The 22,954-nt window shown below is 37.5% G+C and overlaps 1 protein-coding gene across 1 annotated transcript in view; it reads right to left on the bottom strand.

The window, feature by feature from the left end:
• esyt1b (extended synaptotagmin-like protein 1b) overlaps positions 1 to 21,764 on the bottom strand; it is a 77,161-nt gene extending 55,397 nt beyond the window's left edge. The window contains exons 1-9 of the mRNA XM_079841642.1: positions 21,528 to 21,764; positions 16,024 to 16,355; positions 15,038 to 15,079; positions 10,244 to 10,378; positions 8,704 to 8,777; positions 4,501 to 4,573; positions 4,330 to 4,419; positions 1,447 to 1,502; positions 1,219 to 1,339 (exon numbers count right to left, since the gene is read on the bottom strand). Of these exons, the coding sequence (XP_079697768.1) occupies positions 1,219 to 1,339; positions 1,447 to 1,502; positions 4,330 to 4,419; positions 4,501 to 4,573; positions 8,704 to 8,777; positions 10,244 to 10,378; positions 15,038 to 15,079; positions 16,024 to 16,355; positions 21,528 to 21,582 (978 nt within the window). The 5' untranslated portion in view covers positions 21,583 to 21,764. The remainder of the gene's footprint in view (positions 1 to 1,218; positions 1,340 to 1,446; positions 1,503 to 4,329; positions 4,420 to 4,500; positions 4,574 to 8,703; positions 8,778 to 10,243; positions 10,379 to 15,037; positions 15,080 to 16,023; positions 16,356 to 21,527) is intronic.
• Between the last annotated feature and the right edge of the window lie 1,190 nt (positions 21,765 to 22,954).

Below are 22,954 nucleotides of genomic sequence, written 5' to 3' on the forward strand. Positions count from 1 at the left end.
AACTATGGCACAGAAATAAGAATATATGTTGTTATTGATAGGTATATAGGTGAGCATGAGTGCGTGTTGATGCAGAGCTGCGTCATCTGAAGTTAATGTGATTGGATGTAAAACGTATCGCTTCAGATGCAATCGATAACATTTCTAATTTGATTTATTCAGTCCCGGTTCAGAAATTAAATAGGGATTGTATCAAAAATGTCACCAAAATTAATACAAATGCTCACAAAAATTCAAGATAAAGTTTTTGTATGATATCTGTATTTATAACGTGCTATAATTAAAGTAAAATAACAAGAGCAAAAGAGCTGTTTTCACAAATTTGAGCATGACTGCAAACGCTCAATCGTTTTTTACATTATTTATGCATTTTTTAAATTTACCATTTCTGTACCACCCTTTGTTGTGCAAAGATGAATTTTGTTGTTAATGATTTCATTTAATTGGTACCAGCTCTATATAGTGTCTTAATCTAATTATATTTATTATAAGTCATTTATTATAAGCCATTTCTTAGGCGGTAATATAGACCTTTATGAATTTAAGGAGTGCTGGTCTGGTCTCGACTCGGTCTCGCCCTGCTTTGGTCTTAACCAAACCCTAATCCTACCCTAACCCTATAGTAAGTACATGTTGTTAACTGATTTTACTCAGTACTTAAATATATAATTACACTGTAAAAATGACACCTTAAAATAAAGTGTAACCCTGATCTCATTACATTGTACTTGCTCAATTAAGTATTTATAAGTAATTAACTACATGCACTTACTATAGAGTTATGGTTGAGGGTTAGTATGCATAATTTACTGTTATTATATAGTAAGTACATGCAGTAACATGTAACTATGTCCCCTTAAAATAAAGTGCTACTGAAATTAATACTCATATTAATATTTTCCCTGATTATAGCACATACCGAACCATACCGAAACCATGACCCTAATTTTAACCGCTACACCTTAATAAATTAAATGTTTAAAATGTATTCATAACAGTTATTTTAATAGTTAGTTTAATATTACACATTATTTCTGTTTTTACTGTATTTTTGATTAAATAAATGCAGTTTTGAAGACTTCTTTAAAAAACATTTTCAACTGTAGATTAAATTTCAATTGGAAAAAAACAAAGTATCATGTATTTGAGTGTTTTCCTCATTGTATGATGATTCCAATGTGTATAAGGTCTGAGTGTGTGTGTGTGTGTGTGTGTTACCCTGGGCAGGGGGCTCCTCAACTGTGCCACATGCAGGTCTGCCACTAAAGGAACAGTGAGACGATTGGGCAACACCAGGAACGAGGCAATCGCGTCCATGATCATACTGTCTGTCATCACACTGAGAAACAGAAACAGGGACAGAAAGTGTGAAAGAGATTCAAAAAAAGAAACAGACGTCGATGTCGAAGAAAATGTTATTGTGTGTGTGTAGTGACTGAAACTCACTTGAGCCCTGGAATGTCCAGCAGGTTGGTCAAACCAGTCCAGTTAATGACCAGTTTCTAAAAACAAAGGAAGGAAGAGATTACAAACTTGCAAGAACACTAATACAGAACATTTTAAAAGTTCAACGGATCTTCAAAGAACCCAGGAGGGTTTCAACATCCTCAGTTAATGGAGGTTACCAGGAACTAATAATGTATTTGAGCTGAGAAACCTAGGCTTAGATTAGGTTCAATTAGGACATTCAAGTAGCTTTTATAAAAGTGCCATTACTGGTGTGCATCTTGAGACAAAACAGTGGCATTGACGTATTTTAAGATATGCAGTACAAGCTTTCAGTTAAAACAGCTCAAACATGCATTTAGTCTGGGACTAGAATTAAGGGGTTAGATCACCCAAAAATTTAAATTATCCCCTAAAAGTAACTCGCCCCTTAAGCGATCCTGAGTGTATAGTTATATTAAAAGTCCCGTTTTTCGTGTTTTTTTGAAGCTTTGATTGTGTTTACAGTGTGCAATATAACATGTGTTCATGTTTCGCGTGTAAAAAAACAGTATTTTTCACACAATTTACTTATCTGTATACCACTCTTTTCACTGTCCTCAAAACGGCCTGAGAATTTCCTCGTTCTATGAAGTCCCTCCTTCAGAAACACGTAACGAGTTCTGATTGTGCCAGCGGTTCCCGTGTTGTGATTGGACAGCAGCTTTGCACACGTTGCCCAGAAAGGTCGCGCCTCTCACCATAACGGGGAGATGAACGCGCTCAAACTACAGCCCCTGAAGGCCAAACAAAGGTGATTTGACTCCGGGATGAAAATAACAGCGTCTCGACGACATGGCGACAAACAAACTATACGAACGCAACCGAACGCAACACTTCCTCTTCTCCACGCGGGAGCAACAAGACCACGCCCCCTTTTTCGCGCGTTCTTGTGGGCGGAGGTTAGTCGACATACTGCTCTACTGACGTCATTAAAGCAGGAAGTACCAGGATGTAGTCCTAACCAGCCGTTCGCTGTAGGCTTTGAAAGGGAACTTCTGTTAAATAAAATATCTCGCTTGGCATTGAACTTTGAGCTTTATAATTTTACAGGTATTATAAATGCTCTAACAGCAACATTACACACTAACTAAAGTTTGAAAAATGGGATCACGAAGAACAGGACCTTTAAAAACTATCCTGGCTCTTCCCAGCTTTATAATGAGAGTGAGGGGTAAACAATTTTTGAAGCCCAATTGTATCGACCAATCTCGACAAGCCTAGAACAAGACGCAACCGACGAATGGCCGTTGTCATTGTCAGGACTCTGTTAAAAGGACAAGATATCGCAGTGGACATTCAAACAGATTTTTTATTATGAACATAGGACTGACCTTAAGAAATATGCTAAATCTGAACGCAGGTAATACACTCGCTCACTCAATCTCTCTCTCACAATAATACAAGCTTCAACGAACAGTATCAATGAGGAAAAAAAACATATGTTAGCATTGCTAAGAGTGGTTGTGCAGTGATACAGAGAACCGTTGGGTGAAGCGGTCATAGCCAATCAGCCAATCATACTGACCAATCAGAAAGAAGAACTGGAACCAACTGTTTTATACAATTATTTTAAGAACAGTTCTATGCAGGGCTCTGAACCGGTTCAAGGAACGAAAACGAAAACCGGAAACGAACTAAATTTTAAGAGGAACAGAAACGAAAACGAAATCAAAATCAATTTGAATCGTTCTGAACAGAAACGTTGATTTGAAATGACCATTAAGCGGTTAATAACGTTATTTTATCGTTCTCTTTAATATTTTAATTTGGCAGTGACCAATCATGAATTGAGTAGTACAGCATGTGACGTTGACGGATCAAGCGTGAGTGAAATGCCCGCGCACCATCATCTATGAATCTACCGGTAACGCAAGTCAGTATAGAGCGCGCATTTTCATGCCTCAAGAACATGTCTTTCCCCGCTGAGGTCTACAAAGAAAGCGCAGGTATTGGAGGACATTCTTTTCGTATGTTTAAATAAGTAGTACGGACTTTAAGCTCAAGTAGTCTGATTTAGGCTAGTTTATGGATTCCGTTTAAGCCTATCCAAGTAGATTACTAGCATCTATCAAACATTTTTCCTATAGTCTTTCAGATTGCCAATACAGGTCAATGTTTTCTATATAGACGGTTGATGCTTCGTATTAAATGGTATGTTATTTTGCATTAAATGATCAAGCTTTATTAGCTGACTGAATTTGATTATGTGATGCAAGGACGTGTTGCGCAGTGTTTGCTTTGAAATTACCAGTTGACGGTGCATTAAAAGAGCAATGGTTATCCAGTTTATTTATTCTTTATTCATGCAATTTTTAAAACAAGTCGTGTTGAAAAAAAGTTATGTACAAAGAATGTTATCACTCTTCTGAAAAGAATTAGGCATATTGAGGGCCACTTTCGATTGTCTAACGCTCCATTAAAACAGGTCCGCTGTTTATGCTTTGTAATTAATGCATGTATTTCTGTTGTGGTTTTAAAAATGTTATGAAATAAATATTCAAGTTTAATTACCATGCGTTATATTATTATTGAGTGAAAAATAAGTCTATTTATACATATTTGTTTAAAGTATAGGCTAAATTAAAATAACGTTATTAACCGGTATTTTTTCTTATCAAACCATTTTCGGAACAGTAATGTTTAATGAGGAACGCAAAAACGGAAACGCTATAATATCAATTCTGCTCGGAGTGAACCGATTGATATTTTTTTCAGTTTTTAAGCCCTGGTTCTATGGAAAGGTTCTTTGGGGAACCAAAAATGGTTCTGTGGCATTGTTGCAAAAACCCTCTTCTGAGAGCTTTATTTTGTGTAGTGAAGTACATGTTTAGAGACACTCACAGGTCTTTGAATGAAGAACATGGTCACCGCACCCACGATCGGGACGTCCCCAATCAGTGGCTCCAAAATCACACGCATCATTCCATGAAGCTGAAAGAATGCAAGCGGAGTAAACTCATTTCATTTCTGCAGACTTCATAGACTTCACAGACTCACAACACACAATCTCACCTGTATTCCCTTCACACCACCCTTGCAGAAATACCTCTTCACCTCCACGTTTATCTCCACATCCCCCACGTAGCTGGAAAAAGATGGCGGAGAGGAAACATTAGGTTGTTTTTAACTTCCAGCGCTGGAGAGAACTCAAGGAGGGCTAAGGCCTGCAATCGGATGCCGAGGTTGCTTTATTTCTTCTCGATAGGCGAGTAACATTGGTTTTGTTTTGTTTCACAGAACTAATATATGTTGGCTTTTGCTTGAATATGCTCGTGTTTCGTGTTTGCTTGTTTGTCCATTTGCAATCGTATTGTCGTTCACTTCAACGATGATTAGGGTTGGGAACCGAAATCCGGTTCCAATATGGCACCGGTACTTATATAACCGGTATGTACCGGACCGAATCAGAACGCAGATTTCGGTTCCTCATTTCAGTGCCAAAATTCAAACGCGATTTCGCGCTTTGGCTGAGCCAGAGACAGACGCTCAGCGCTGGTCACATCACAACTCATGACAACTATTCAGTGTTTTCAACCACATCATGTTTATTTCAGGTTTCAGACATTTAAATGCTCATAAGTACTAGCAAAAAACACACCCTGATGTCTATGAAAGCGGCAATGACAATCCTTTCAGACGGTTATAATTTGACTAACGTTACATGTTTTATTCACATCAGATACATGCACATTATATAGTAACTATATCGTTTACTCTATTCTTCTTCCAGTTCACTGGTCACTTACTTTCATGTATTTCGTGAGACGAGAATGAACTCAAGTGTTGTAAATCCGACAGATCCGATTCTGAGGCGCAAACTAACATGGCGGCGCATCAGATAGTTCGTGACACAGTTAAGAAGTTTGTGAATATTTTGAATAAAAAGAAAAATCGAAATAAACCCGATACAGCTGAGCTGTCAGCGCTATTGCGGCTGCTGTGTGTCATGTGAGAAACATGACGCGTTACCATGGAAACATTAAGACGATGCGTTCAAAAATATTTAGCCAGAGAATATGATCATATTTCAAAATAAAGCTGAAGCTCGAAGCTGGTTTGTAGCAGAGCAAGAATACAGACGACTGCTGTTATTACTGTAACTGTTTAGAGTTATATTAGGCTTGTTGTAGTTGGGTTAGGTGGCTTAGGTTTTACTGTGAATTTGTAAATATGTCAATTATAATTTGTAAATAAGTAAATTGTGTTTTGTATTTATTTATATTCATACATTTAAGTATACATTAAACTTTTAATAAATGGTTCAATTTAAATAATAAATAAATAAATAAAAAGCCATTTAATGTCATCCACCTCGTTTGGTGGCCTTTTAAAAAAAAAAAAGTATCGGTTCAGGCACCGTTTAGGCACCGGAACCGTTTTAAAAGTATCGGTTTGGCACCGGAATCGAAAAAAACCCAAACGATACCCAACCCTAACGATGATAGACCCATTCATTTCACAGCAGATTCTGCCATAGTCGTTGCGTACGTATATGTGTGGGGCGGAGCTATCAAAATAGGGGAGAGACCCTTGGTTGCGGCGTGTTTGTTTTGGTGATTTGAAATATCAACATCGGTACCCAACGGTACCTTTTTTCTGTACTTTAGGGATGTTTACATAAATAACTGTAAAGAACCTGCAAGTCATTTATAAAAGTGTTATTGACATTATGCCAGAGCTGCTCTGCTCTCTGTCTGCCATTGTCTGTGATGTTTGATTACTAGTAAATATTAGGCTACTAGCTACTTAATTTAATTCATAAAAACCACCGTATTATTATTTTTTCTTTTTAATTTAATTTTTATGAAAAGATTTCCCACAAATTATGTGTTATGTATTTTCTGGTAATCAAATGAAGACATAAGACATTAATTTAATTTATCTTTTAATTTAATTAAACTTTTTTTGTCAAACAAAGTGCTGCACAACTGAGCTTTATATGGTTAAAATTAAAGCATGAAGAAAAATTGTAATTTATTAAAAAAAAAACTTTAAAATATAAAGTTTTGATAAGGTATTATTATTACATTAGTGTTAGTATTATTATTACACTGAGACATATCTAAATTCTACTGTACAACGGTAATTTATTTATCAAGTTAGCCAAACTTTTATTTTGACGGGTTGCCATGAATTTGAGTTTCTGTGTGTTTATGACATGACAATAGTTTTTCTCAAATGAAACGGTGAAATACTGATGAACTGACTCTCAGTGGAGATGACGTTCATGTCCTCATATGAGAGGCAGAGATGGAAACATGCGACCATCACGCGCGATTCTGAGTGCGAGAGTGTGTGTGTGTGTGTGTGAGGTAAACCCATAGACTGTAAACCGCGCGTCTACGCATTCATTCGCACAGAAACACGCAGGATTCGTATTTAAATGGTCTTTTTGCGGTTTAATATTCACAGACACTAGTCTATATCACCAGATGTGTTCTCATGTACCGAAATTTGGTACCGATTGATTTAATGTGAATCGGTACTCGGTAGTACCGACGTAATTCGGTCGGTGCCCTTAAAAGTACCGAGTTCGGTACCCAACCCTAGTTACCAGATATGGCTTACCCCACCTTTAAAGCAAAAATAACTATTTCCGTGATATATATCGTTATTGTGAAACAAAATTACTCATATCATGATACAAGATTTGAGTCATATCGCCCACCCCTAGTAACCGCGATAGAGACGATCTACCGGTTAATTGTGTGTACCGGTATATCACCCACCCCCAGGCCAAAATGCATAAAAAGTTTTTAGTTGAAAACAGTGTGGTGTAAACACAGAGTTGGCTGCAGTTTGACAGTCTTGTTTTGTCAGCTTGTGGAATAGACACAAAATCGATTACACAAGACTTTTAAAGAGCACCTATCATGGAATTTTGAAATTTACTTCATGTAGTGTGTAACATAGATCTAAGTGAACAAAAACATCCTGTGATAGCTTGAAATATGACAGTGCACCGTATATATAGTTATTTTCTTTCAAAAGTAAGAGTCGACTCTGAGTCATTTTTAAGAATCGTTAGAAGACCGAAGCTTTTTCTCTGACTAGATGACGTCAACTTGTCAAGTTATTTGAATACGATACGCCCACTTATTGCGCTCCAAGACGCCAGTGAAAACTAGAAAACATCATGGCCACGAGACACCAGTGAAAACTAGAAAACATCATGGCCACGAGACGCCAGTGAAAACTAGAAAACATCATGGCCACGAGACGCCAGTGAAAACTAGAAAACATCATGGCCACGAGACGCTGTTCTGAAGTGCCACTCAAAAGCAAACTTTTTTCATCTGCCCAAGGATGAGCATTTGAAGACTAAGTGGCTTGAAGACAAACCATACATCGTCGCGATTGTGTGTTTATTAGTCGTCAAATGTATGTTTCGCGATCTCAGGAAGCTTTTATTATGGACTTCTATTATGGCACATGGTTCTTCTTCGTCTGTCTGTACCATAGATGGACTACATGTGCTCAGAGCGCCCTCTGGCTGCCAGTATGAATTGAAAACAACACATTAGAGACTCAATCGCTCATGATTTGGCTACATCTGCGCATTTTGAGGAAGAATTTAATAAAAAATACTCTTCTGTTTAGAAATTTGACACAGACATATGAGAATCTATCAATATGTCTCCTCATCTGCACACTTTTGAAAGCCCTGAGGGATGTTGATTTGTCGCGAGTCTTCGTGAGGAGAATAGAGGAGTTTTTTTTATGAATGAGATCAGCTGAGGCTCATTTTACAATCTAACGGTACAGACGCGGTTTTCATATTCATAACTCCTGACACATATTAACAAATTACTGTCACTATAAGACTTTGATGGGCGTTCCGTTTCCGAAAATATCTGCACAGACTATTCCAATCACAACTGACTGGGTCATCGGACCAATCACCGCAGATTAGCGTCACGTAAAGGCGGGGTTTTGAAAAGTGAATCACTAAATGAATCATTGGAGAATCGCTGTCAAAACAGGTAAAAATAAATGCATATTATAAGAAAACTAAAGTCTTTTTTGTCATTGCATGCATGCAAAACTGTTGTTGGGGACTTCTAAAACAATATTTGGAACATTTTAAATGCCATGATAGCTGCTCTTTAAATCACTCCCCGAGAGACAACAGACAATTCACTCATTACAGGGCCTCAGACTACAGACAATCTCAAATGAATCTCAAATCAGAAAAAAAAAAGATGTGTGCGTCACCTGATGTAAACGTCAAGCAGAATTTGACCTTTGTCGTTTTCTGTATGAGCCTTCACTCCAACCACCTTCATCGGCTGAAAAATACAGAACATTTCTGTTGTAGAACAACAAGACTGTAATATAGGACAAATCAGTCGTGTCTTTATGCATGCTATTCCATAACACTGTAAAATAGTCATTGTTGTCAGTAGATTTTAGGTAAATATTAAAGTAATTTAACTACACATTTGCTTGTTTACGGTTCTCTGATGTCGGCTAATGGTCACAAGACAAACTATCGTTTTAGTGCTTTAATTTGATTGTTTGTTTTTTTTTAAATGACATTTTTATGATTTAATTCATTATTAGCTTTTCATCAACTTGCAGTAATAATTCGAGAGCTATTGTTGGTCCCACTTTATATTAGGTGGCCTTAACTACTATGTACTTACATCAAAAAAAGAAGTAAAATGTACTTACTGTGTTCATATTGTATTGCAAAACACCTTTGCAGATATTGAGGTAGGGTACAGGTAAAGTTAGGGACAGGTGTGGTGGGATGGGTAAGTTTAAGGGTAGGGTCAGGTGTAAGGGATATCTGTCAACAGTGTAATTATAAATGTAACTACATAAATTAATTACAAACAGGTAATTTTTTTAATGTAAGTACAATGTAAAAACATGTATGTACACAATAAGTGCATTGTATTAAATGATTAATTATAAATGTAACTACATAAATTAATTACAAACAGGTAATTTTTTTAATGTAAGTACAATGTAAAAACATGTTTGTACACAATAAGTGCATTGTATCAAATGATTAATTTAAATGTAAGTACATAGTAGTTAAGGCCACCTAATATAAAGTGGGTCCCTATTGTTTAACATCAGTAGTCTATGCTTATGTTATTGAGCATGATTTTCACAGCCTTTTACTGTTTTTAAATCACATTAACATCCAAATTTCCCTCTTGCCTTGACAAGAATGTTGCCATGAGACATCAGATGTGTTATTCTAACAGAACGCTTGTTCAGACATGTTTCAGGGGCAGTGGAGCCTCTTTTAATCTCTTACTGTAGTGGAATGAGGAATGTTATTGGAAGACTATTCAGTGTGTAATGGTGTGTGTGTGTGTGTGTGGGCATGTTTTTGTAAAATATCAGGACACAAATGTGTATAATGACATGGGTATGACATAGGTATTAAAAAAAGAGGGTGAAATATGAGGACGTTCCCCATGTCCTCACTTTTCAAAATGCTTATAAATCACACAGGATGAGTTTTTTTCACAGAAAGTGAACTGCACAGTCTCCTGAGATGGGTAGGTTTAGGGGCAGGGGCAGTGTGCGTGTGCGTGTGTGTGTGCGTGTGTGTGTGTGTGTGTGTGTGTGTGTGTGTGTGTGTGTGTGTGTGTGTGTGTGTGTGTGTGTGTGTGTGTGTGTGTGTGTGTGTGTGTGTGTGTGAAAAAACAGTTTGTACGGTATAAAAACCATTACGCCTATGGAATGTCCTCACATTTCACAAAAACAAACATGTGTGTGTGTTTCCATGTATGACCTTGCCCCCGAAGTCTATCTTGGTGAAGCTGAGCGTCTGTAGATGAGTGCTGGAGCCACGGATGGATGGAGCAATGGTTTCCATGAGCAGCTTCTCCAAATACTGACCAATAAATGGCCAGGCCTGCTGGATAACCTTGAAAAATAGACAGGAAGAGAAAGAGCGTGTCACATTTTTTATTTAATATTAAAGTCACCATTGACCATTCTTATTTTTTATGGAATATTGTAGTACTTATTATAAATAATACATCCGTGCATTTTAAAATTAATGTGCTCTCATAATGTTTAATACATATAAGATCCCCTCCCCCTTTGCAGCGACATCTCTTCTCTAATGACGAGGGCGGGGCTACCTGTCACTCACATGAGATCCACCAATAGCAAGCCACAACCATCCAATCAATTCCCCACGGACAAAATCAAGCCCCGCCCTACATTTGTTCTTGTTCGAGAAGCCGTTTCACTCGGATATACGCCACAATAGGGAAGAAAAGATAATTGCAAATGTTTAAATCTGCAAACCCATTCTAGCACAGGTTTATTTTATCAGGATTATACTACTATGTTTTTTAATATTAATAGCTATGAAATAATTAAATCACACAAATCACTTTTTAAATAGCATGTGATTAAATAAAAAAAGAAAAGAAAAGGCACAATATGTACGATTTTTGGATTAAAATATCCAGTCTATCTTGGTGAGTAGCATTATAACATCACTTTAACACACTCAAATGTGTGTAATATGATAAAACAGCGCCACACACACGTTCGTCTGCGGCAGAATAAAAGCTCCACTGCTCTCGTCTCTCATTAGCAATCGCTCCAGCGCCTCGTTTAGCTCCATCCAGTAACAGTAATACATCTGTAATACATGAGCTCATCCATGAATATGATTCCTGAGTCCCGTCTGATTCTTTTCCACCGGTTGTAGAGGTGAAGACAACAACTCCCATGATCCCGTCATCAAGCTACGCCTTTGTTTTGAATAAGCGACCTCTAGTGGTGAAAATTACACATTGTGCCTTTAATTTGAAACCCTCCTGAATTAGATATATAACTAATTGTTCTGCAATGAAAAAGAACTGAAATTTTATTTAAATTTTGGGACATTCAAGACTATGACCAACATAAGTGGAAGCAATAAAATTCCTACTAACCCAGTACCAGTGTTGGGAATAACGGCGTTATAGATAAACGCCGTTACTAACGGAATTATTTTTTTCAGTAACGAGTAATCAAACGAATGACTGTTTCTCCAGTTACAACGCCGTTAGCGTTACTGAGGAAAAAAAATGCGGCGATACTATAATTGAGCTCACTGAAGCGGTTTTCATCAAATCAGGCTCTCTGTCAGTCGGACCTGCAACGTGTGTGTGTGTGTGTGTGTGTGCGTGCGGGCGTGCGTGCGTGTTTGGTACACATAACTGATGATGATAGGTGGGTGGGAGACAAGGTTGAGGTTGATAGGTTGAGTTCACACACACACACACACACACACACACACCTATGACAAACACGCATGCACAGTCAGCGATGGCAAGTCTGGAAGTATAAGCGCTACTTTTCCCTCGTTGAGGTGAAAGGTAAGAATGTTTATGTAACGTGCAACTTATGCCCAGGAAGAAAGAGTCTCTCCACGTCTGTGGAAAGTGATTCTAATCTAATGAAGCCTCACATCATCACATGCCGACACAAAATTAGTGGCTAAAAACCCAGGTGATAACGCTCCACTACCAAAGGAGTAGTATAGTACTGATAATATTTACACTATAGTAGGCCTACTGATAATATTTACAATAATGTATTGCATTTGATAGGTGTCTCTCACATTACAATAGTGCACATTAATGTACAATGTTTTATAATAATAATTTGTTCTATTTAGTGTCCAATTCATTCATTTAACATATATTGGGGGCATCCAAGTTATTTGACATATTTGAACATTTGAAGAAGAAAAAAAAAGTAACAGGAGTAGTTACTTTCCATGGTAATTAGTTACTTTTATAATGATGTAACTCAGTTACTATTTGTAAGAAGTAACTAGTAACTATAACTAATTACTTTTTTAAAGTAACGTGCCCAACACTGCCCAGTACTTTGATATACATACTCTACGGGATATTTGGGTGTGTACAAATAATGAATAAATTATTCAGTGTTTCCCCTAAAATGTATTCACAGCGGCGCAGCGCCGCCGCTGGATTTTCAGCGCCACTGCAAAATCTTCACATGATCAGTAATATCACGACATTCACTTACACACTGTAAAGGAGAGAGAGAGAGAGATTGACGATGGCCAGAGAACTAAACAAAAATGTAGTCTGCTTACACTTTCACAATATCACAGGGCTGTGATATTAATCTTATTTTCGCTTCCAAGGATTAAAAAAAGAAGATATGAGGTAAAACTATTATAAACTATGCTTGCGCATCGTCTAGCACAACTTCCTTCCCTTCACAGCGCGCGCTGTCATTTCTCCACAAACATGTATTTAACGTCAAATTCAGCACAATCCGTGATTGTTGGCAAATGCACACTCCACTTTGGCTAAATTGCAGAACGTGTTTGATTAAATGAAAAGCACAATAATCCGCGCAATAGACGCTGTTTCCAAGTTCAAGGCGGGTGTGTGTGTGTGTGTGTGTGTGTGTGTGTGTGTGTGTGTGTGTGTGTGTGTGTGTGTGTGTGTGTGTGTGTGTGTGTGTGTGTGTGTGTGTGTGTGTACGCACGCTGCGAAACGGACCGACTTGCACATATGCTTCGTGTGCGCGACTAAACCATCAAATACACAACAAAATAGCCTATATCTCAAAATGACAGGCTTGGAGAGTATTCACTTAAACACAGTTTAGCTTAAATGGGCGTAAAGGGGAGAATGATATTAGATCTGCGTCTTAAAGGGGCAGCATCTAATAAACCTGGTGACGATTGAGCCATAATGTGAATCAAAACAACAATATATATTTATATATTCGATTAATAAAAACGTAAGGTAAAAAAAAACATCATGTAATAATATTTCACAATATTAGGCTACTGTTTTTTCCGGTATTTTTAATTAAATAAATGCAGGCTTGATAAGCATGAGACTTTTTGCAAAAACATAAAATAGTATCCAAATTTTTCCAGTATTTTTTTTTTTTTTTTTTAGATATTGCCCCTTTCTTACATTTGAGCCCTTGCCCCTTAGGAACTTTCTGCACGTCCCTGCAGGTTATTGAAGTAAAACAGGCTATAAGCTAGTCACCTTTTAAACTAATAAAAAGCTTAATTTGGATTTTAATGTTCAAAATGTCTATTTCTATCCACAAAACTTGCCAGAAGTCATGGTTTAAGGTTTTTTTTTTTTTATTCCGGAGGTGCATGCCCCTGAACCCGCACGTAACAGCACCGCTGCTGGAAAAAATTCTAGGGGAAACACTGTTATTGTATGTTATATATATATCTGTGAGATCTGACCCAGCTACATCAGAGTCCCAATGCCCATGTCTGTTCTCTGCTGTTTACTCTGTGCCATTTGTGTTTGCCCAGTTGCTATAGTGCTATAGTTGTTGTTTGCGGATGTTAGGAGATGATAACAGAAGCTAAAGCGCCAGATGCCAGGCCATTTTTGAGATTGTTTCGTTACATGTGCAAACCACAGATTTTAGAAATAGCACAGTGACTCACGCACAGACCACATGACCACAGGGTAAGACGGGGGTAGAGTCTCCGCTGGGACCACAGCCAGCGTAAAATATCTGCCTCGTGAATCACTGATAAAGCATCAGGCCTAAATAGCTGTGCTCTAATGATACGCCACAGCTCTATTATAATCTATTATAGTTTAACTACAACTAAACGAAGAATCAGAATCAGAAAAAAGTGTGTTTTTGGTGCTGAAGCTTCCAGTGCACATATACAATACAAACATAGTAATACAAATTCTAAGATTAAAAATATGAAAATAGCATTTAAAAAAAAATGTTTTAGGTCACAGTTACGTTTAGTCAGAATAAACATTTACAGATTATAAACATATTTACAGTATGTGAGTAGTATGAACAAATATAAATATCTCCTGAGTTTAGAAGATATTGCACTAAACAGGGGTATTAAACTAGGGGTATGTTGCACTAAACACTAAATAAGGGGTATATCTCAATCTGCTCCCTTTTCTGTCTCTCAGTGAGTGAATCTCAAGAATAAAGTTAATTTCATCCCAAAATCAACAAAAATATTTCGCATAAAGAATATTTTAGTACCATTAATAATACATATTTGTAATAGAAAGCCAATAACTTATATTTTTCTGAAGCATTCTATGTATTATTTTGACTTTTATTCATACATTAATTCATTTGTTATGAATTTTGTGTATATTAATTTGCTTATTGTGATGCACTTGGAGTATTATTATTATTATAGACACTATAGATGCAAAAAGGCATTAAAAATGTAATTCCCTGGAAAAGCATGTATTGTATCTGATCTAATAATTCAAAGGCAAGGAACATATGTTGGTTGAGTTAGTGTTTGGTTGAGAATGGGTGTGTAATAATAGCATATATAGCTTTTGTTCAGCAGGCGTGTGTGTGTGTGTGTGTGTGTGTGTGTGTGTGTGTGTGTGTGTGTGTGTGTGTGTGTGTGTGTGTGTGTGTGTGTGTGTGTGTGTGTGTGTGTGTGGTCACAGCTGTTGTGACATGAGGGAGGGCTCATTCACTCGGATGGGTGGATCAGGAATACATAGGATTAGAGGCTTGATCCCAATTCACAAATGTAAACTGTAAAGGTTTGCTGAATTACCTTGTTTAGCCATTCAACCTTCTCCACATCTGGGAAGTTGACCTGAAATTATAAAGAAAAAACAATAACTGACTGTGGAAAGACTGATGCTTATTATGAGCTTTAAAGTGGCTGTACAACAAACTTCAGCAGAGGATGTGGTTATAAAGAAGAACAACACAGCACATGCAACCTCAGTCTAACACCAATGTTTTTTTTCCTCCATCTTAACTCAAATTCTACACTGCATATAGTATATTTTGTTATTTATCTTGGATAAAATACGCATTTATTTAAATGTATCCCCATTAACCATAACATTCCATTTTCATAACATGCATAGCTTATTTTGCCACATGCTCGCCATGAGACATGACCAAATATAGTATAACCTCTTTTATGGAAGCATTATGTGCATGTGGGGAGGAGATGACAAAGCAACAATTCATTCAAAATGATTTGGATGATGGGGATTTTGCCAAGTACGCAGTACACCCACGATACAGCGCCACCAACAGGTCAAAAATGTCCTCTAAATCTGCAGACCACTCCTACTCTTTAGATTCATTTCAGCGAATCGATTCGTTCGAACCGTTTCAAAAATGATCCGCGTAAACACGAGTCATTTAACGGTTTTTTTTTCTTAATAAAAGAGGTTGTTCTGTAAAACACTGCGGTTTTCACGACATTATCAATTAGGTTGCGTCAAATACGATGGTTGTTTATGCTTCATAAATGTCATCCCGCTCACTTTTACCTCAGTTTTACAGTTTACAAAACCGCGGGATTCTGATTCATTCAAATGAGCCGATTGAAAAGATCAAATCCATCGTGAATCGTCACTCTTTTTTAGTTCTTTATAGCGATGTAAATGCGTTTTACATTAAAACACTGCATATTTAACTCTTAGTATGAATAGGAGTGGACTTTAATAACAGTATACAGTGCAGTGGGGTGTTTATTTTTACTCAGCTATAACAAAAGACGCACTTTTTGTGCATTCTTACCCATGAAGGCAGGTCTCTTTTACTTCTGAATGATTTGGAGGATATGTATTCTTGCTCGTCGTTGAGTAACTGTATAGCGGACCTCAGCCTCGCCTCCTTCGCCTCGCGAGTGTGTTTCCATCCTGCGTAAACCACCATCCCAAACGCCAGCAAACTGGTGCTCACGCGATAGTAACCGGCCAGGTAAACAGGCAACAAGGTCGTCAGGCATTTGCCAAAAGTCCATAAGATTGCCTTGGCGTCAAATAGTTTAGTTTTAGGGACGTCCAGTTCTCCTGATGAACTGTCCTGGGCTGGTTCAGTCGTCTCTGAGTCCGAGTCATTTTTCGGCCCTGGATCATCGTGCGACATTGTAGAAAAGCAAATGTTTCTGAAGTCAAGATACGATTACAATGCAGCGATTTGCAACTCAAATTCAACATATGCTGTAGATTCAGAGAATCACGCGTTGCATTGGCGCACGGACTGCAGATGAGTCGGATGTGCCTGATCACTGCAGATCAATAAATCAGCCCGAGAAAGACAAATCGACCACCTCCACGAGTTTTACCCTTCTGTCAGGACGCTCTTTTTCCTTCTTGCAGTTTGTCTCGGTCTGTCTAAATCCCTGGCCCGCACCGTTAGATCCACGCCCACTGAAAACGACGTAGTTGAACTAAAAGGGGCGAAAACTTAGTTTGAAGCTGCAGTTCTAGCTTTACGTCGTGAGCTGCCTATGGGTTTGAGTCAATTCTGTCAAGCCAACATTTATTTTGAAATACATGTAATGCAATTCTGACTAATTCCGGAAAATACAACTAGATGAATGATGTTATGTCTATTCAAACTACCCAGCCAACATTTATATGTGGGGCCCATGTGGGTATGAAATGGGCTGAAAAATGGGCCCCATATAGGATTGTCCGCTGGTTCCATAATGGCCCCATGTTAGTTGCCCACATGGATTTCATATAGGATGGCACTTGCCACTAAATGGGACCCAAGTGGGCAAAACACACAAGACCCATCTCGGTCCCAGCTTTAATGCAAGATATTTTTCCATTAGTAATTTTCATACAAGATAGGCTAACTTATATAATAATATATTTGTCCAAAAATAATATCCTCCTGCCTGAGCAGTGTTGGGGATAACGCATTGAGTTACGTAACCATATTACTTTTTCAAGTAACTAGTAAAGTAACGCTTTACTTTTAAAATTTACAACAAAATACCTATTACTTTTCAATAAAGTAACGCAAGTTACTTTTTCACATTTATTTGACGGACAGCTCTCCTGTCCCCATGTTGAGAAAAATTGAGAGTAAGTGCAAATGCGTTGTGTGTAAATGTGTTATTGTAGTTCTAGACTAAATGCGAGCATTTATTCATCTCACTTGCACTGTAAAAAAAAAAAAATCAGGTCTCCAATTGAAAATGTTCGAGTGACCGATCACATCTAAATTTCTTAGTTGGCCAAATTTAATTTCTTGAATTTTATTTGAATTAAATTGCATCAATTTTTCAATTTGGCCAACTGAAAAATTTAGATGTGATCGGTCACAAGAAAATTTTCAATTGGAGACCTGATTTTGTTTTACAGTGTGTACAAAAAAGATTCAGTACTCCTCAGATTGAATAAAATCAGTCAAATGCTAAATCAGAGTACTATGCAAACATCCAATAATTAAATGTTAAATAAAACAAATACTTGTATGCATTTAAATCTACCTTTATTGACCAATGTCTTGCTGCTAGCCTTCAATGATTGAGCAAAAATTACTAGATTTTTTGTTTTTATTGGTAAAACTTTTCTCCTGTGTCCTATTCTTCCATTATCCAATGGCAGCACAGCTGAAAGGTTTGTTTTAGCTGCGCCATCTACTGTACATGCATGAATTAGCATTTTTACCTAAGCCTGAGGCTTATTATTACAATTTTTGTATGAAGAGGTCTTCACATTTGCACAAAAATATAACTTTTTTTGTTATAAAAACAAAACAAAAAAACAAGCCCAGTCCAGGGGTCTCATTTATAAAACTTCGCGTAGATTTCATCATAAAAGTGTACGTACGCACAAAAGCTAGATTTTGCGTACGCACAAAAAAAAATCTGATTTATAAAACCATGTGTACGCCAGAACCTGCGCAAAAATCCCTTTATAAATCACATCCAGCAGAAGATTGTGCGTACGTGCATCTCCACCCTGAAATCACCAGATATGGAGCTTACAACGCCTAGTTTTACTATGCATAACCTTATTTGCATATCATTTGCATGCATATTCCCATCCACGTGACACCATTTTTAACACTGTCAAAGGTACAAGACATTAAAAATATTAATATACAAGACACTATAAATGCCAATTGTGCCTTACAAAGTACATTGCTGACAATCATCCTTTTCATGTTTTAGAATAAATATATCAAAATATCCATAAAAACTAAAATACTTCCCAGATATTTTTTTTTTAAATTAAGTTTATTCATTCATTTCCACGGGCCAAATATTATTTTAATTCAAAATATTTTGTTAATTTTAAACCCTTCAACTCAAATGCATGCAGTTTTGCTAATAATGTACATATAGGATGTTTAGGCTATTTTAATTTAAACAGATTGGCCTACTTATTTATTGCAGCGTAAATACAATCATCTGAATTTTTTCTTCAAGTTGTATCCTTCAAATACAGTGGTATTTTTCATTATTTTGTGAAGATGTCTTTATACTCCGCGACCAGGTAATGGACCGTTCGACCACCGAATCCTGCAGGGTCTGTGATATTGAAGTGTGCATCACTGATCATATTTTGTCATAACATGAGATCTGCAGTTTAGTTTAAAGAGGAATTAGCCTGTATTCAATCTTTGCTGTCATTAAAACAGCATGTCACAGGAAAACTGATCAAAAGTAGCACCTCCACATGTCTATCTAAATTCATACTATTTTTGTTTAAATTCTTTATGTAATTTCAGTGCATATCGCCATTAATGAAACTGGAACATTAATGTAAATGTGTATCTCAAAATGAAAACAGAGTTTTAAATTGTTCTTACTTCATTACTTTTCTCACTCTAGTAAAAGAGTTTGTACGCATGGGTCTGGTTTTACGGTGCGCACATTTTCCCGTCAACTTTGTTTTTATAAATCACAACTTATGCGTCAGAAGTAGCGTACGCTCTTTCAGGGCCTGTTTTGTGCGTACGCAACGGTTATAAATGAGACCCCAGGTGAGAAAAAGCAACGCAACGCATTACTTTTCTTAAAAAGTAACTAAGTAACTCAATTAGTTACTTTTTAAGGGAGTAACGAAATATTGTAAAGCATTACTTTTCAAAGTAACTTTCCCCAACACTGCTCCTGAGACACAGAATTTAGTATTTTTTCATGTCACTACATACATTCTTTAGAGCATAAGAAAAAAATTATATATAAACTAATAAAATATCCAAAACTAATAGGATATCTGGAATATATATATACACCGATCAGGCGTAACATTATTATTTTGGAGATGCTCTGACCCATCTAGCCATCACAATTTGGCCCTTGTCAAACTCGCTCAAATCTTTACGCTTGCCCATTTTTCCTGCTTCTAACACATCAACTTTGAGAAGAAAATGTTCACTTGCTGCCTAATAAATCCCACCCACTAACAGGTGATCAGTGTTATTCACTTCACCTGGTCATAATGTTATGCCTGATCAGTGTATATCCAGATGCAATCAAACAAGGGTTTGACTATAGTCGCCTGGGACTATCCAAATCTAATAAGATATCGGCATATTTGACTAGTGATAATTTACTTTAAAGTATCTACAATGCAATTTTGACAAGTCATAATTCCAGGTGATAATATCCATAATGCAATTTTACTAGTTCACCTGTAAACAAATAGAATCCAGGAAAGACTAAATAAACTGAACATCTGTAATAAAAATAGGACTTTAAATGTATCAAATGGGATCTTATTTGACTCTTCGTTCATCCAATTACACTTCGCTTCCAGTTCTGAAAGAAATTCCACTTTTTTTTTTACCATAAATGGAACGGCAACAAATCCAGAATATAGTCATTAGGGGTGTAACGATTCGTTTTAACAACGATACGATTCATATCACGATTTGAGGTTGTCGATACGATTCAAGGACGATATTGGTTCATTTAGAACGATACGATCCGAAACGATTCAGTGACTTGAAATCGATTCAGTAACTTTTTAGCCAAAAATTGTGTGACTGAAATAAATATCTGGATACTGGTCAGTGCAGGTGAAGTTTCCTAGATTCCTGTTGTTTCTTGTAAGGGAATCTGGTATATCAATTAATTATGGATATAAACAAACAAGTAAACAACAATTAATGGCAAATGCATTCAAATTTTATTTGAATAAAGTGCAACCAACAGTTTAGGTTGAATTAACAGGAAGTTAACCTTTTCTGCTCTCATTTTCAATATTCAATACATTTTCAATAAAAGCACAGTAAGTGCAACCAACATTTCAACAGTAGGTTAACCTGCTACTTCTGCTTTTGTTTTCCAACATAAAAATATTACAATATTAATATCAAAAATAAAGTGCAACTAACTTCTCTTCAGGTTTAATTAATAGTAGGTTTACCTGCTACTTTTGCTGTTGTTTTTCAACATTAAAACAATACAAATACAATATTAATATCAAAAATAAAGTGCAACCAAAATTTCTTCAGGTTGAATAAACTGGCTGAACCTGCTACTACTCTCAGTTTAATAAACAAACAATATTTAACAAAAGATAAAATGTAACCAACTACTCTTCAATGACTCTACATATTTCTTTTTCAAAAATATCAACATGATCTGACCGCAGAACACTTCTCTGTGCGTTCACAATGTCGCCAGCTGTACCAAAAACTCGCTCTACTGGCACACTGGTGTCAGGAATGCACAGGTAACATTTAGCAAGGGTTGAAAGTACAGGTAGCTCTTTCTCCTGGTGGCTTGATAATTTCTCGCTCGTTGGCTTCTCCTCTGCCATCCGCCAGGCTATGTTTTGTTTTCTCAAGCCCCGTTCACACCGCCAGCGACACGCAGCGACAAAGCGACACGATCCCATTCATTTCAATGAGCGCTGCTGCTGGTGCGTTGCGATGATGTCACAGATAGGCAGACTGAATCGAGTAACGTTTAACGCCTTTATCATTAAAAGTGCTAAGAAAAAACATCCATATAAAGTCTGACGTGCTTAAATCCAATACGTTATTTCCTATGATCGATACAATCGATTGATTACCTTTTAAAACGATGTTAGATCGATATATGTCGTCCGGAAGGCCAACTTGCCGAGCACAGATCGATGTAGTTAGATCATAGGAAAATAAATCGATACATCGATGTAGTAGATGAATCGTTACACCCCTAATAGTCATGATGCAACTATTTTCTGATATCTACATCTAGTCAAATGTTCTCAACAGTAATCATGTCTTAAAGATTGTCCTAATCAAAACAATAAAGGAATGCAAAAAATACTTGGAATACTTGCCATAGTAGTTGTTCTCATTCCAGATGACGGCCTTCTGCTCGAGGTCTGTGTTCATGAGCACGGGATTGACACACACACACACACACACACACACACACACACACACACACACACACACACACACACACACACACACACACACACACACACACACACACACACACACACACACACACACACACACACACACACACACACACACACACACACACACACACAAGTCCAGAGATGTGCTCGTGTCCTGCAGGATTAATGTGGCTTATCAGAAGAGCCTATTAAAAGGCCACATACTTCTGAGCAGTGTTGCGTTACTCCCTAAGAAATAACTAATTGGATTACTTAGTTACTTTTTATGGAAAGTAATGCGTTACGCTACTTCAAAGTCTGTCCACTCGGCAAACATATTTGCAACACCTCTGACCAAGTCCTAATGGGGGAATCCTGAAATCTCTAAAACTGCTGGCCGAACTCACAATTAAATAACAGATTTCAAAACAGCAACAAAATCTGATATTAACCGTGCCGTAAATGTCGTTTCATATGGACAAATTGTGTTTAAAAAAAGCTTCTTTTTTAAGATAAACGAGACAATGCGCATGTGCAGTCCTCAGGCAATGACTTTACCAATCAGCGATTGGCTCTTTTACTCTTTAAAGGCGGGACTATTCTGCCATATTGCGCATTGTAGTTTCTCCCATTCATAATAGGAATTAACCACCTTTCTAGATCTATAATCTAGTTAAAAATTAAATAAATAATTGACAACTGTAATGGCCTTTTTACGCCAACCCTGTTGAAAAAAACAGCGTGCTGGTTAGGTATGTTTTGAAGCATGGCAGCTGGTTTAAGATGGTCAAGTGCTGGTCCTGAGCTGGTTTAAACTGGTCAAGTGCTGGGCCTGCGCTGGTTTAAGATGGTCCTGCGCTGGTTTAAGCTGGTCAAGTGCTGGTTTAAGCTGGTCAAGTGCTAGGTCTGAGCTGGTTTAAGATGGTCCTGAGCTGGTTTAAACTGGTCAAGTGCTGGTCCTGAGCTGGTTTAAGCTGGTCAAGTGCTGGTCCTGCGCTGGTTTAAGATGGTCCTGAGCTGGTTTAAGCTGGTCCTGAGCTGGTTTAAGCTGGTCAAGTGCTGGGTCTGAGCTGGTTTAAGATGCTTAAGTGCTGGTCCTGAGCTGGTTTAAGATGGTCCTGCGCTGGTTTAAGCTGGTCAAGTGCTGGACTGGTCCTGAGCTGGTTTAAGATGGTCCTGAGCTGGTTTAAGCTGGTCCTGAGCTGGTCAAGTGCTGGTCCTGAGCTGGTTTAAGCTGGTCAAGTGCTGGGTCTGAGCTGGTTTAAGATGCTCAAGTGCTGGTCCTGAGCTGGTTTAAGCTGGTCAAGTGCTGGTCCTGAGCTGGTTTAAGCTAGTCAAGTGCTGGGTCTGAGCTGGTTTAA

Source organism: Gobio gobio (assembly GCF_949357685.1).
Source record: "Gobio gobio genome assembly, chromosome: 17".
Taxonomy (NCBI): domain Eukaryota; kingdom Metazoa; phylum Chordata; class Actinopteri; order Cypriniformes; family Gobionidae; genus Gobio; species Gobio gobio.